Genomic DNA, 14423 nt, shown 5'->3' with positions numbered 1-14423 from the left:
CCCGTGCACAGCCCTGCAGGAGACAGCAGGGTGGTCCCCAGGGGAGGACATGGACCCTAAGGGAAAGAAGTCTCTTGCCCAGGGCCACATGACTAGAGGTGACGAGTCCTGGGCTGGCTGCACCCGGGGCCCAGGCCCTCGCTCTCCCTCTTGGCTGCTGCTGGTTTGCTGTGAGCAGGCTAATTCACAGAAGAATTTCTGTCAGTTCAGGACTCTCTGTGCACTGGAGAAAAGTTGATGAGTACACACTATCCACACCACAGCTGATACCTACGAATTTGGGGCTGTAAGGCATGGATGGTATTCTATTAAAATGGTCTGTGGTCGGTAGTCTTCTTTTAGTCCGTAGTCTTAATTTTTTCCAAAGAAAAAAGAACTGTGACCATGTCCCCAGACCTAGACACTTAAATGTGAGCCATCTTTGGGAAACTTAGTATCAAAATAAACTTTATTTGGGTAGGATATTGGGAGATGATTTGAAAAAAATAATGCTAATGCTTTCCAGGCTTCAGAAAGTGGTATTGCTGAAACTTTTTACTCAAGGCATTAAGAAAGAGACTTGTGTGTGTGATTAAAAGTTTCAGCTTTATGCCCAATTTTTGTGTATTTGTGTATGTTCTTATTCAAAATTATATATTCCTGTCTTACACTGTCATTCATCTTTTTTGGAGTAGGCCTTATAAATAAAATCAGTTTTTTTTCTTGCTTATATATGAAATTGAATGCAGATGTGTATTTGTAGCATTTAGGAACATTTGTGCATTTGTGGAAATTCACCCTGGTTTTTTTTCAGGATTATGGAAAGATTTGGTTTCCAGAACTGTCATGGTTTGGCCGTTTCTCCTGGTGATTTCCCCCCCATTTGTCATATCACCGTCTATAAAAGGGAACATTAAAAGGCAAGCATTCGTATTGGGAAATCAGTGCAGGATGCTGGTGTCTGGTTTGACTGGTGCAGTGATGTGGAACGAGGCCTTAGTCTGAGAAAGGGCCTCTTAGCCCAGTTGCGTTCTGCAATTAGTGACATCAAGGAGATTCCTCAGCTGCCCCCTGGGGAGAGTGGGTGGGTGCAGTGAACAGGGCTAAGACCTGTTGCAGTCAGGTAGTACAGCAATGGAATGTTCTCTTCTAGCTTAAAAGTTCCAATGAAATAACCTAACATTCTTATTTTGGTAATTAACTGTTGAAAGATTTGCTCATCCTGCTCCTCGAAGGTCCGCTGATGGCTCTTCCCTTGTCGTCTTCTGGTGTCTTTAAAGGACCACCATAGTCTTGCATTGTTTGAATATCATGTTAAGAAATCTGGAAAAAAGTAAAATATAGGTCTCAGGAAATTCTCCAGATCTTAATATTGCTGCCACAGTTAGTATCTGAATGCTTCCTATAAAAATAAAGCAATGTGGCCACTATCGTTTGTTTTAGAGTTCATTTAGAATTTGCGTCTGGTCTAATAGAAGCCATTTCCTATGCCTTACAACCTCTTTCCCACCCCTTCCAGGCCAAATCTTTTCCACACATGTAATTCATGACTTCTTGCCAAATATTCTCTATGGGGTGATGGGATTCTGTAGAGGAATTTCCCCCTCCTTTTGACATTTAAAAGTGTTCATTCGGAACTATCAGGCATCTGATTCTATTTATGTGTGCAGCCTTGAGTGCCATAAAACTCAGATCGTTTGGCTTTTTTTCCCCATGTCTGTTTGACGGTAAGACTTGGGGATTGATGAGGGGGGATAGTTATATGGGGAGTGTAGTAGGACCAACAAAGGGAAACAGCTGTATCAGGAAGACACTGTTTACAATGGGCTTCTTGGAGAAGTTTTTGGATTAAAAGTATAAAAGGGCCCAGCTTAGTCAGTCTTCCAGTGATTGAACACCAAACTTAGGACAGCCATGTGTATATTCTTCTGAAATAAGACATATTTTACAAATACACACAGAAAATTGATTCCGATTTTTTAAATTTAGGAAGGAAAAGTAACCTTAGGAATAACAAACTTTAATTTTTTAGAAGTATAGTTCATGGGGAAATAAAATGTGGAGAAAGGCTCCTGATACTTGCAGAAATATATTTATAACTTTAAAACTCCTAGGTCTCTCAGAGGCTTAAAATGTAGGCCATATAATGAATCATGTAAATTTCCTAATGCACCTGGTAGTAGCAGTGTCACTTTAAAGGTATTCAGAAAAATCAGGGTATGAGTAATTCACATTTTAGCAAGTTAAATTTATAAATTCCATGTCTCCCCAGTTTTGGCGGCTTGCCTTTAAAATAGGAGGATTAATTCACACCATCCAGGACGCGTTGTATGACCATATTAGATGAAATTAGACTCCACCCCTTGTTTTCTGTTGATCTGCCAGGACCTTCGTAATTCAAGTGCTTTTTACAGTAGTAGCCAATGTTACATAAGACCAAACATGGAGCATATTTGGAGTTGGTGGGCAGACCCAAATCATGATGCAAGCTTGCAGTAGCAAGTGTGCAATGAAGCACAACCAAATTATGTGAATGGAAGGTGACAAGAAGCCTCTCCAGAAGAGCCCTTCCTCTGCAAGAGGGCTGAAAGCTCCACGGGGTAAGTTTTCTCAGGCAGTTTTCCGAGTCTGGGCTTGGCCGGGGGCCTAGTTCTGGATGAGCTTGAGGAAGGTGGGTTAGGTCTTTGGTAACATCATGTAGAACCAAGCAGAGCGGGAGAGTTTGCACAGGCCCCTTTCCTCCTGGTGTTTGTCCTGCCTGCCAGCAGGCAGGGAGCTATAGTTGCTGAAGTGGTGGAGGGAGTGAGCTCTGCGGAGCTAGTGGATCAGAGGGGGTAATCGCAACACGAGGGATTAGCTGCTGCGAGCCGGCCACGGGAGCCACTCTGAAATGTCATTTGAGTGATCTGGACAAAGTTCAAATGCGGACAGGAGTCAAGTTTGCTATTAACTCCAGCAAAATGCTGAGGTTTGCACCAAACAGTTCCCGTATCTCAAAACAAGGAAAACAGTAGTTACGTCGCTCTCTAAAAATGGAGGAAGGTTATAGCACGCTTTAACTGTTTGTTTTTTTATCTCACTTGTGGTAAGTGAGGTTTCATGACAGGCAGTTCAGTGTTTCCTGTAGAATGTGTTTGAAAGCTGTTTTCTCAGATACTTCAAATCCATAGCAAAGTTTCAAACACACCACTGTCAAGAGGAAGAACGACTTCAAAATACAAACAGCAACTCTGGGAAGTCATTCAGTAACTTAAATTGAGTGTATAAAATTTTAATTCTGGACTGACTGCCAGGAAAAAGAAATAGCTTTTTCAGTTGTGTTATCAAAGTAGTGAATACAGCTGAGCCGATTCTTGGGTGGGTTGGGAGGTTGTTCCCCACGTTCCCTTAACCGTCTCCTACCTCTATCTGCAAGCAGGGAGTGAGGTGTCAGTTGAGTTCTTTAGTTTTCACTGGGCTCACATTTCATGCCTTCGGCAGTAATGAGCTTGACCCCGGATGGTTTAAATTGTGGTTGAAATTTAGCTACTGGTCAAAATTAGCTACCGGTCTGAGGGACTCTAAATACAAATGGATCTTAAACCTTTAATTAAATTGCTGTTAATTTCCAAAACTGATTTTTCCAAAAGCTCTATCTTTTGTCAGGCACTTTTAGTCTTGCCATTCCTGGTTTCGTTTTTGAATATTGCTTTTACTGTTTATTAGATGACAGTCCCTGCCCATAGGTGGGGCACATAACTGTTTCTCTCTTCTGAAAAAATAAACACGTGCTGCAAACTTATTGAAAACATCCACACTGTTAAGTAATCAGTCACCCATTCCTTATTAACAGATGCTTAATGAAGAAGACTTTCTGGGCTGTGTTCTGAGTTTGAAGCTTTATTATCATTCCCATGTTCATGGTCTTCACTTTTTCAGGATGGAGCCATCCTGAATAAAGAGAAATAGAAAGACTGCAGAGTTGGTGGGAAATAGCAGTCAGGGTGTGACTTACAGACGTGGCAAAGCGCTGTCAGCAGGTGGTGCTGTCCTCCCCTCGTACCTTGGGCTTGCTCTCCCTCTTTGGCCTGGGAGGCAGTTCTCCCTGTGGGGATTCCTGCTGAGAAGTTTTCATTTTAAAAAATAAATAAAACAAAAAACAGAGAATTCCTCTAATTCGAGTTCTACAAAGTTCCTTTAATTTTCTCTCCCCCAACTCTTGTGTGTTTGCATATGTGTGTAAAAATTGGAGTGGTAAAGGCATGGTTTTGTTGTGTGTGTGTGTGTGTGTGTGTTTTAATTCCTTTTTTGCATATTGAAGATAGTCTTGTATCTTTCACTTGGGAAAGACTGTGACCCAGACCCAAAATTTGACCACAGAGATTCTTACCTAAAGACCGAATATGTTGATGCTTGAATTGCAACATGGTATAGCAAATTGGAAGGGTAAGCTGGTCATGATAAATCACTGAGCTTGTAGGAAGCTTCTTTCCCTAACAGATAAAGAATTAAATCAGAAGCAGCTGGAGAGAGGGTGGTTTTTGGTTTTTAGCTCTTTTTTCTTCTCAAATGTTGATCTTTGAGGAATACAAACATCTCAAGTCTGTGAAAAGGTGGCAGGGAGACAGGAGAGCACATTTTGGGGAAATGCTGTGCCTCATTTCAGTAGGGAGACCATGTTTGGGTGAGCAGGTAGGGTGACTGCTTGCTGTAATCTTGTCAGGATCCTTCAGGGTAACACTGAGCTTCCTGAAGACAGCAGAGAGGGGTCCTTATGAGTGTTAGCAAAGTTGAAGTGTCAGCCAACATGTCTCTCATTGCATGGTATCCCACAGTCAGAAATGCTGCCAAGATGACAGAGGTGGCACAGTTTTGTGGCCTCATTTTGCTCAAGGTGGCAGCAGCCTTTTCACCAAAGGTACTTTTGCTAAAAACATCTGTGTGTGTCTGTTTGAGGTCACGATGATAACCTAAAGTTCAAAGTGTGCCTCCAACAGGGTTGCAGGAGCATCAGAAGGGCCCCCTTCAGCAAATGAACTGGTCCCTCAGACCATTCTGTTTTCCTTAAGAAAAGATGTCTTAGCAATTTGGTACTGGCACAAGAACAGAGCCAAAGACCAATGAAACAGAATAGAGACTCCAAACATTAACCCAAACATATGTGGTCAACTCATATTCGATAAAGGGGCCATGGACATACAATGGGGAAATGACAGTCTCTTCAACAGATGGTGCTCACAAAACTGGACAGCTACATGTAAGAGAATGAAACTGGATCACTGTCTAACCCCATACACAAAAGTAAATTCAAAATGGATCAAAGACCTGAATATAAGTCATGAAACCATAAAACTCTTAGAAAAAAACATAGGCAAAAATCTCTTAGACATAAACATGAGTGACCTCTTCTTGAACATATATCCCCAGGCAAGGGAAACAAACGCAAAAATGAACAAATGGGACTACATCAAGCTGAAAAGCTTCTGTACAGCAAAGGACACCATCAATAGGACAAAGAGGTATCCTACAGTATGGGAGGATATATTCGTAAATGACAGATCGATAAAGGGTTGACATCCAAAATATATAAAGAGCTCACACACCTCAACAAACAAAAAGCAAATAACCCAATTAAAAAATGGGCAGAGGAGCTGAATAGACAGTTCTCCAAAGAAGAAATTCAGATGGCCAACAGGCACATGAAAAGATGCTCCACGTCGCTTGTCATCAGAGAAATGCAAATTAAAACCACAATGAGATATCATCTAACACCAGTAAGGATGGCTACCATCCAAAAGACAAACAACAACAAATGTTGGTGAGGTTGTGGAGAAAGGGGAACCCTCCTACACTGCTGGTGGGAATGTAAATTAGTTCAACCATTGTGAAAAGCAGTATGGAGGTTCCTCAAAATGCTCAAAATAGAAATACCATTTGACCCAGGAATTCCACTTCTAGGAATTTACCCCAAGAATGCAGCACTCCCGTTAGAAAAAGACAGATGCACCCCTATGTTTATCGCAGCACTATTTACAATAGCCAAGAATTGGAAGCAACTTAAGTGTCCATCAGTAGATGAATGGGTAAAGAAGATGTGGTTCATATACACAATGGAATATTATTCAGCCATAAGAAGAAAACAAATCCTACCATTTGCAACAACATGGATGGAGCTAGAGGGTATTATGCTCAGTGAAGTAAGCCAGGCGGAGAAAGACAAGTACCAAATGATTTCACTCATATGTGGAGCATGAGAACAAAAGAAAACTGAAGGAACAGAACAGCAACAGAAGCACAGAACCCAAGAATGGACTAATAGTTACCAAAGGGAAAGGGACTGGGGAGGACGGGTGGGAAGGGAGGGATAAGGGCGGGAAAAAAAGAAAGGGGGCATTACGATTAGCATGTATAGTGGGGGGGGGCACGGGGAGGGCTGTGCAACACAGAGAAGACAAGTAGTGATTTTACAGCATCTTACTATGTTGATGGACAGTGACTGTGAACGGGGATGTGGGGGGACTTGGTGAAGGGGGGAGCCGAGTAAACATAATGTCCTTCATGTAACTGTAGATTAATGATACCAAAATAAAATTTAAAAAAAAAAAGGAAAGATGTCTTAGGACAGTGGTTAGAAGGGAATATCACCATCAGAACTGAGGTTATCAACTGTTACACCATTCAGTACCTACTCATTTTCTCTATGATTCCCTCTTCTTTAATAAAGTATTTGGATTTTTTAAGATCCCATTTAAAAAATGTTTGCAAAGAGCTACAAGGTAAGATGACAGGGGTGGGGTACCTCCAGATAGCCAGTAAGTTGTTCATATTTCTCATGTATGTGAAATCAAAGTCCAGAAAAACCAGTCTCCATGGGAAGAACTCTTGGCAGGGGGATTATGTGGGGTTGCCATATTTCTGCTCCTTTCTTAACAACATTATTTACAATCCATTCACGCCTGTCCCCAGCAGAGTCGGAGCGTTCTCCCTTGTAATCTGCCCTTTGTGATCTGTTCTCTTTCATGCAGCTAGTGTGAATGGGGATGCTGCAGTGTGTGCCCTGCCAGAGACCTGGAAATGCCAAGTGCCCCGGAGTACTTCAGTGGGCTTTTATTTCTGTCATAAAGCACTGACCTGAAGAGCTTGATAATTTGATTACAGACCTTTGGTGAAAAGTTGTTTCAAGTGGCCCAAGTGCTGTAAATGACTCTCTCTCTCTGCATTTGCCCCTTATGTTTTAATTTAAAAGCACCTCTGCCTTAGGGGGAGGAGAAATGCCTTTGGCAGAACTTGCAGTTGGAGACTAATTGGTTAGGGCAGCCAGTGTTTAAATAATCCTTTTCAGTTAAATCTCTGCAGTGGAAATGATGCCGAGTGCTTTGTGGTAAAGACTTTTTCCTCCTCACTGTTTTCCAGTGTCATTTGGAAGCCACCTAAGCATGCTCTGAGGCTGCCCTTCATCACCAGTTTTGGCTAATCGTCCTCCAAGACAATTTGTGTGTCAGAGGTCAGCTCTGGATTCCCCAACTTCGTATTTGAATGTTTTGGGGACAGTTCCGCTGACTTGTTTCCTTTTTTAATATTAGACTACACCTGGCTCTCTCTGGAGTAGTTTATCATCAAGTTCCTGGGTCCGCTAAAGAAGTTGGATCAAAGACAAAGCAGATTTAGCATTCGAGAGAACACGTGACGACAAAGAGTGGAGTGGGACTACATTTGCTGGACAGACACATGAGAGTGTTTTTAGAAAAGAAAATTTACAGGGAAGAGTTGACAGTGAACATAGAAGATACTGCTAAATGCTCTATGTCCATGTGCAGTCCATGATGTGATTTTAAAGAGGAATGCCAAATATTTTTTAAGTGTTAAGTAGGAAAAAAGAGAAGAAAAAAAGTAGAAAAAAATCACTGTGTCAAACCTGAAGTCATGGTTTTCCAGATATTGTTTAGGATAATGCCAAATTAGGTATGCCTAGTTGGCCATTGAATCTGAAAAATATATTAGGCAAATAATAGCCTATATAATGTGCAGATACAACGAAAGATCCAAAATGCGATTCTGTTTTTGAGTACCAGAAATTTATAGAAAACACTTATGGGAGCAAAGTAGATGTGTAAGGAAGAAGTTATGAGATTTTTAAAAAATATATACAATCTTGATTTATAGTCTCCTAATCTTCGGTGTTTCTTAGGGGGTCATAACCCTTGTGAAAGAAAGGTGAGGACAGTTGACACCTCACCAGTTGTGTTTGACAGTCTGAAAGTTCAGTATGACAGTTTGGGTTAATTGGCAGCTGCAAAAAAGTCCAGTGCAGTCACTTTTAAGCCCGAGTATGAAAACAAATAATCTAATTCTGTGGTGGGACTGCTCAATGACAACTCAAGTTTCTAAAGTAAGCTTCTTGGTGTGTGTGTTTCTTACTTGTTGTGCATGGCTAAAGGATCTGTACATGTTTATCTGAGTTTTACATTTTATACCTATGTGTAAGCTTGAGTGTTTAAAATGCTTGCTTTAGATGGAGCAGTTGTGGAGTATTAGTAGAATGGGGCTCAGAGACCTCATGAAATCACACATTCCTTGAAGTGTAAGTTGGTATTTCTCACGAGACCTTTCTATCTAGAATACATACTCTTTTTTACCTTACCTGACCAAATCCATCCAAAAGTGTAGGTTTTTCATTTAGAGAAAAAATTGTTTTAGGGATCATTACTTTGATAATCTGCCTAATATTTCCACTGTTGGACCCATAAACTGAATTTAAGACTTGATCTTCACTTTATTCCATTCCACCTGCAGTTCTTCCTGAGTGACTCAGTTCTGTCAGGAAAATGAGCCAACTTTTTACTTAAAAATAATTTTAGCTTGAGTGAGCATCCTTTTTGGTTGGTGTGAATTTATTCATTTTTAAATGAATTCTAAAAGTTGTCCCTATAAGCTGTTTTGTGAGAAGAGTGTAGTGTCTTGAACTAATATGTGTAAACTAAATCTGTACCACACTGGAGAAGATAACTTAGTATGAAGTGGGCTTGGTTTGTTCTCGAGTGATTTCTGCCTTCTTTGATAATCGCCAGGCTTTCCCCACGTAAGTCCATAGTGGCAGCTGAACTAACAGCAGGGGCTCTGTCTTACTCCCAGTACCTCTTGAGTTCCCAGTATCTGATCTGTAGTCAGCCCTGGGCTGCGGGCCTTGTCAGGTCACTCACTGCCAGGGTCACACATCGCATTTGAATCTGTCTCTGACTCCAAAGCTTTTGCCCCTTCACGTGATCTGTAAAAAAGTTTTTCTGTTTTATTTTGGAGTCTCCTCAGGCTGGCTGGTTACTCAGTGAGCCCACATCAAGACTGTGCCCAGCAGCCCTGAGCCTCTGCTGGGGAGGCCACTGGGACACACCAGAGAGTGGGGAGAAGCATGTGTATTGTGTTGGTTGGCGGGGACCAGGCGTGTCTGTAGAATAGGCATTTGCTGCTGCTTCTGATGGTTCTTTGTAGAACACAGTCATCTGGGAGCTTTGTAAGGTGATATTAGCTAAGCGAGAAGGACAACCCTGACTGGCACTTCAGCCAAAATTCATTATTCAAGCCATCTTTGATATTTTAAAACTGTGAGCAAAAAGAAAAAAAAAGGTAGACTGGCTGGCAGCCACAGCTCATCTTTAGGTTAGCAATTTACAGAATGGAAAGATGGAGTCCACAACCAAATGGATTTCCCTAGGACAGATTCTTGACCCTTATCCCAAATTTACCAAAATTCTGTCTCAGCCTTGTTTAAGTTCAGCGTGTGTGGCCTTTTGTGCTAATTGATAGCTGCTTTTGCTCGGCACTTGGAATCATGTGTCACTGATACATGCCACTCCCTGCCCCCATCCCAACTGCCCATCTTTGGCCTCAGAAGGGCAAGTGGACTGTTGTGTGTTCCAGACTGGGTGCTGGAGTCAGCCTGCCTGGGAGCGCACCCCAGCTCTCTCTGCCTCTTAACGAGCTGTGTGATGTTGGACAACTGACTTGAGTCCTTTAAAGCCTTGGCTACCCCATCTGGGAAGTGGAGATCATAGTAGTGTCTGCTTTGTAAGAAGGTGGTCATGATGGAATGAGATAGTGTAGTGCCTGTAAATTCCATGGCATGGGACCTGACACATGGCTTCTACCCAATAAACAGTAGCAGCTATTGTTTTTGAAGGTGAGACTTCTCATCAGTCAGTTGTGTGGCTGATTAAAAGGCTTAATAAGATACAAGAGAGTAAAAACAGTTTTGTGGAGTTTCTTAGTAGCTATTAGCTGATGCCTATCAAGAATGGGACAAATTGACACTGTCCTCCTAAGTGACAATATGCCTTGCTTTATTTTGCATGTGTGAAATTGCAGCCAGAACACCAAATGAAATTTCTCTTTTATTAAGTAAAGCGTGTGTTTAATAATCAAGTAAACCATATTCACTATAGAAAAATTTTTCAGAAACAGACTGATAATCCCAGGGATAGCCTCACTTCTAAAAGGTTTGATATGTATCCTTCCAGATTTTTGTTCAAGCATGATTTAAAGTTGTGATTTTTTTTAGGTTTGTGCCCTAACTTTGACAATTATACATTATGAGTTATTTTCAGTTGTTCTCAAAGCAATATTAATTTGTGACTTCAAAAGATCCAATTATTTGTTTGAACTTCTTACTGGTTTGTACTTGGGTGTCAATACTTATATATGTGTATTTTTTTAAATCTTAGCTTAAATCCCAAATCACGAGCTCAGTATTCTTGATTGCTTTCCACTTTGGAAGACTTAAATAAGGACCTCCCTAGCCTCCTGCTCTTGCCTTCAGTGGTGTGACATGTCCAGCCCACAAGGGGAGGAGCACCTCTGCCTTGTGGTGTGCCCGTGCTGTGCCCGTGCTGTCTGTCTTTCTGTCTCCCGGTCCCGTTCCCCTGCCTCTCTCTCTGCCACTGTCTCTATCTCCACATTTGTCTGTCTGCCTGGTCTCCTCATCCCCCAAACACACACACTCACCCATGGCTGTCTTTTTCTGCCTCCGCTCTGTCTTTCCCTGTATCTGCATTTGTCTGTCTGTCGGTCTGCTTACCTCGACCCCCCCCTAGAGCCATTCAGCATGCCCTCCTCATTCAGGGACAGCATGTGGTTTTTCTCCGGGCTGGTGTCAGACTCTGGAGAGAGGAGTGCTTTGAAAACTCAACTTGGACTCCTCACCAGACCACAATCCAGTCATGCTTAACATCTGGCCACCATGTAATGTAAGGTCCCTAACCTGTCCCAAAACATGCCCACTTCTCTGTTGATCTGGAAAGCCATAAGTTTAAAATCTTTAAGAAAAATGAGGCCCATGTGAAAGATGAGGAGAGTCCTACTCAACTACCATTAAATTTGTTTTTTCCTTTTTGCTTTCTCCTAAGAGAAAAAGCCAGATGCCACCCTTTCCAGAGAGTAAGTTCCTAGACCATGATGTGAAGGGACAGCTTAATTGAGCAGCTTGACAAGGATTTGAGCTGACACTTTAGCCAAAATTTCAGTTACACACACACATATGCACACACACACACACACACACACACACACACAATTTCAGTTTTAGTGAAAGAAATCCATGTGATAGGCCTTCTTAGTTTTTAAGTAGCTCTTATTGTAATGTGTACTCTTACTGTTGAAATAGAAAATAGTAGTTTTTAAACATGTTACTGGTATATCAGCTGATTTTCAATGTTTAGGGAGCTTTGAATCTTGACTTTCTCGTGTGAAATCCTGTATCAAGAGTGAATAGACAAGAAGTGTTAACTGAAGAAAATGGGGAGAATGGACTATGATGGGAATAGAAAAGTCAAAGGACAAGTTTCAAGTCAGTCAGTCCTGCTGTAAAACAGCATGCATGCCTAAAAATTGCTGCACTATGCAAAACTGCACAATAAAAACCACATGAGACTCATTGGGAAAATGGGGTATGGGCACAACACTGAAAAATTCTTCAGTGACATGTGCAGAAAAAGATCAGAACTTAACAAAACCAACATTTTACATAGATTAAATGCTTAAAAATGCATGAATATGACAGTTTCTTTGAAGATGACCTGACCTTTGCTTCTGGAAGCAGGTGTCAGAAAGGTTGCTGCTTGAGAGCTGTTGTGAAATAGTGGGAAGATGGTTATCTGATTTAGAGGGAAAGTTGTAGCACCGGACATGGATGGAGTGGCCTCTCACATCCCTGGTGAACTGAGGTGGGTGGTGGATGTTTGCGGGCAGGGGAGAGGGCAGCTGTGTATGTTCTGTGGATTCCCACGTGGCTCAGTTCAGCCAGGTGTAATTTTCTGCATTCACAACTGCTTCTTGCAGATGAAATCTTGTAAAAGCAAATGCAAAATTCCATTATACTCTCATTTTCCATGTATTATCAATGGCTTCAGAATAATTTTATATTCCTGAAACAAGCATTATAGCAGAACTTGACTATATTTAATTAGATTGAGATTTTTATTTACATTGTTTGAAATCAAGAGGAAACATATTTACTCTGAGACACTTGCTTGAAAATTCTGTTATGCAGAGAATAGTTAACGGAGTTAACTTCTTAGAGGTCAAAGATTTTTCTTCCCTCTTAGTACCACAGACATGGCATCATTCCTTTACTGCACTGCCACCGGGAGTACACAAGATGATTTTTGCGGATAAACAAGGATGAATATTTAAATTTTACCATTTAATTATTTTTATGTATATTTGAAAATCTGTATAACATGCTTATCAAACTGTTGTTTCATAGATACTATTGTTTTGGAAAAATACCTCTCAACTGAGGGTGGTGCCCTCCTTCATGCTGGCCATCTGAAAATGGGTTGAGAGGTCATTTCAGGCTGTCCTGGTGGAGGGGTGCTACTGGTTATTAGGGGGTGGGGAACAGAAATTCTGACCATCCTGAAATCCTGTAAAAGAACGGTCTTGTCCGAAACACCAACGATGTCCCCATGACAGACTCGTGAATATTAATGAGGGGTGGGGAATGGTAGTGTTGATAATCCAAATAAAAATGGGTAAAAAATGGCATTTTTATGTGGCTTTGCCAAGAACAGGGGAAATAGTTTGCAGTTGATGGAAGCTGGGAAAATACTAGTTGAGGACAAATAGTAGCAGTGAGCTTTATTTAGCAAACCCTGAAACATAGTGCCAGGTGCCAGGCAGTGGTTCTCAGCGCTCTACAAATATTAACTTACTCAGCCACGGTTAATGGTTCTTTAGGCGTTAGCTTGGTCTAAGGCAGGCTTTCAACCTTGCCAGCACAGAGCAGTGACACAGGGAGCTTGTAAAAGTCTGGATGCTCAGGCCGTGCTCCAAACCAGCTAAGTCAGAATTCTGAGGCTGGGAGTCAGGCATCAGCATTTTTTTTTTTTTTTGGGCCATGTGTTTTGCCAATGTGCAGCCATGGTTAGGAGCCACTGGTCTAGGACCATTTGAAAACCACTCCTCTTCGCAAGAAAAGGTCTACTGTTTGTGAAAATGTTAAGCAAAGGCCGCCTCTCTGCCACGCCTCACGGGGGGCAGATGACCGAAACAGGAAGTGCCGTCATCCAAGGGAGGTCGCACAACTGGAGGCATATTTTTACAGTCCAGACTGACAAGTGCTGATGCTTGAAGCATTTCCAGACAGTGTTTTAGCATCACAGAAGACAGAAAGACTAAATTAAAACAAAACAAAGCAAACTTCAGATGCCAAATTCGGAAAATTATTAAACTTACTTTAGTTTTCCCTTCCTTACACACAGCTTTCATGTGGGGGTGTGGGGAGCAACAGGTACCTACAAGTGATTTATAAATCACTACCCATTTAGTCTTTCCAATGTGTGGTGGCCTGTATGTGGTCTAGTTGGAGAATTTGGATTTCGTCTGTAGGTAGGTAGCATAATAGTTTTGTCTTGGTGTAGATCTGGTTCTTAAGTATTTCATCATTGAACTAATATCCTTCTGGGAATAAGTCATCACAGATTCAGAGAGAGACTCTGGACTCCTTTAGGAAATAAACCATTTGTGTGATGCTTGTAGTTACTGATTGTAATCTGCTTAATTGAAAAAAAACTCATATGCTTTCCATACTGTGTTAAGTAAATGTTGGACCACATACATTTTAAAAGTTAAGCAAATGTGTCATTTTAAATTACGAGTTTAATTGAAAGCAGCCACTCAGCTACTATCATAAGGTTCTTAAGTAGATAAAGCTACTAAATATTTTACTTGTTTCCGGTGGTACCATTCTTCCAGAGCTCTAGATTTATTTAATATGGATTGTCTTACTCTCGGAAAACCTGATTTTCCAGTGGATAGACTTATTTCAGTCAAACCTGTGTAAGTCTGTACTTAATCATGCGTTACTTCCTGGTTTAAAAAAACAGACATAGCTATTTGTGATGGTTTTGTCTTGTGCCTTTGGCATCTTAGTGTTGTGAACCACAGCTTATACCGTCTGTAGTCAAGTGAGATTA

General features: G+C 41.4%; 1 protein-coding gene across 8 annotated transcripts in view; it reads left to right on the top strand.

The window, feature by feature from the left end:
- Nucleotides 1-14423, top strand: part of ATXN7 (ataxin 7) — a 122182-nt gene that overhangs the window by 87504 nt on the left and 20255 nt on the right. Inside the window, exon 1 of one of the 8 annotated variants that reach the window (XM_057507936.1) lies at nt 693-2579. The exons of the other annotated variants lie outside the window; for them this stretch is intronic. Within the exon in view, the coding sequence (XP_057363919.1) occupies nt 2513-2579 (67 nt within the window). The 5' untranslated portion in view covers nt 693-2512. Of the gene's footprint in view, nt 1-692; nt 2580-14423 lie in introns of those variants that run through there. 8 annotated transcript variants of the gene reach the window in all.

The sequence above is a fragment of the Manis pentadactyla genome, chromosome 1 (genome assembly GCF_030020395.1).
Source record: "Manis pentadactyla isolate mManPen7 chromosome 1, mManPen7.hap1, whole genome shotgun sequence".
NCBI classification, from domain to species: Eukaryota; Metazoa; Chordata; class Mammalia; order Pholidota; family Manidae; genus Manis; species Manis pentadactyla.
Note: the sequence above shows the minus strand (reverse complement) of the source record. Positions and strands in the feature narration are given on the sequence as shown.